General features: G+C 49.8%; 1 protein-coding gene across 1 annotated transcript in view; it reads right to left on the bottom strand.

Annotated features, from left to right (window-relative positions):
• The window catches only part of LOC104498119 (TBC1 domain family member 16-like), a gene marked incomplete at its 5' end in the record, with an annotated part of 4356 nt that overhangs the window by 1770 nt on the left and 2110 nt on the right, over positions 1-476 (bottom strand). The window contains one exon of the mRNA XM_010141458.1: positions 23-190. Coding sequence (XP_010139760.1) covers positions 23-190 — 168 coding nt within the window. The remainder of the gene's footprint in view (positions 1-22; positions 191-476) is intronic.

The raw sequence follows: 476 nt of genomic DNA on the forward strand, positions 1-476 counted from the left end.
GAGGCCGAGCCGCTGCTCTCACCTTCCGCAGTCGGTACTCCTCTTCCACCTGGCCGGCCTCGTTCAGGTGATGGAGCCAGGCAGACACATCCAGGCGCTTGTAGGTGTTCTCCTCTGGGTGGGTTTCTGAGGAGGGCAGCTTGGGGCGGCGGATGGAGAACTGCATACAGGTTTTCTCATCGGTGAGCTGCTGAATGGGGGAAAACAACCCAAAATGCTGGAGTGAGAGCAGCAGCGGGTGAAACCCGGCGGTTTTCAGAGCAGGAAAACCTTTTTGCATGGTTCCTGTGGGATTAAGCACTGAGCGCTGCACTCGGGAAGGGATTTTTGGTTTTAAATTCCAACCATGACAATAACAAGAGTGATTAGAATAATTAAAAATCTGAGTAGTGCAAAACAGCTTCATCTTAAAAAAAAAAATTGTTTCCATTCCTTCCCCCAATCTTATCCCTGACCTGAAACTGAATTAATGCTGC

Source organism: Buceros rhinoceros, unplaced genomic scaffold, assembly GCF_000710305.1.
Source record: "Buceros rhinoceros silvestris isolate BGI_N320 unplaced genomic scaffold, ASM71030v1 scaffold10348, whole genome shotgun sequence".
In the NCBI taxonomy this organism is placed as follows: domain Eukaryota; kingdom Metazoa; phylum Chordata; class Aves; order Bucerotiformes; family Bucerotidae; genus Buceros; species Buceros rhinoceros.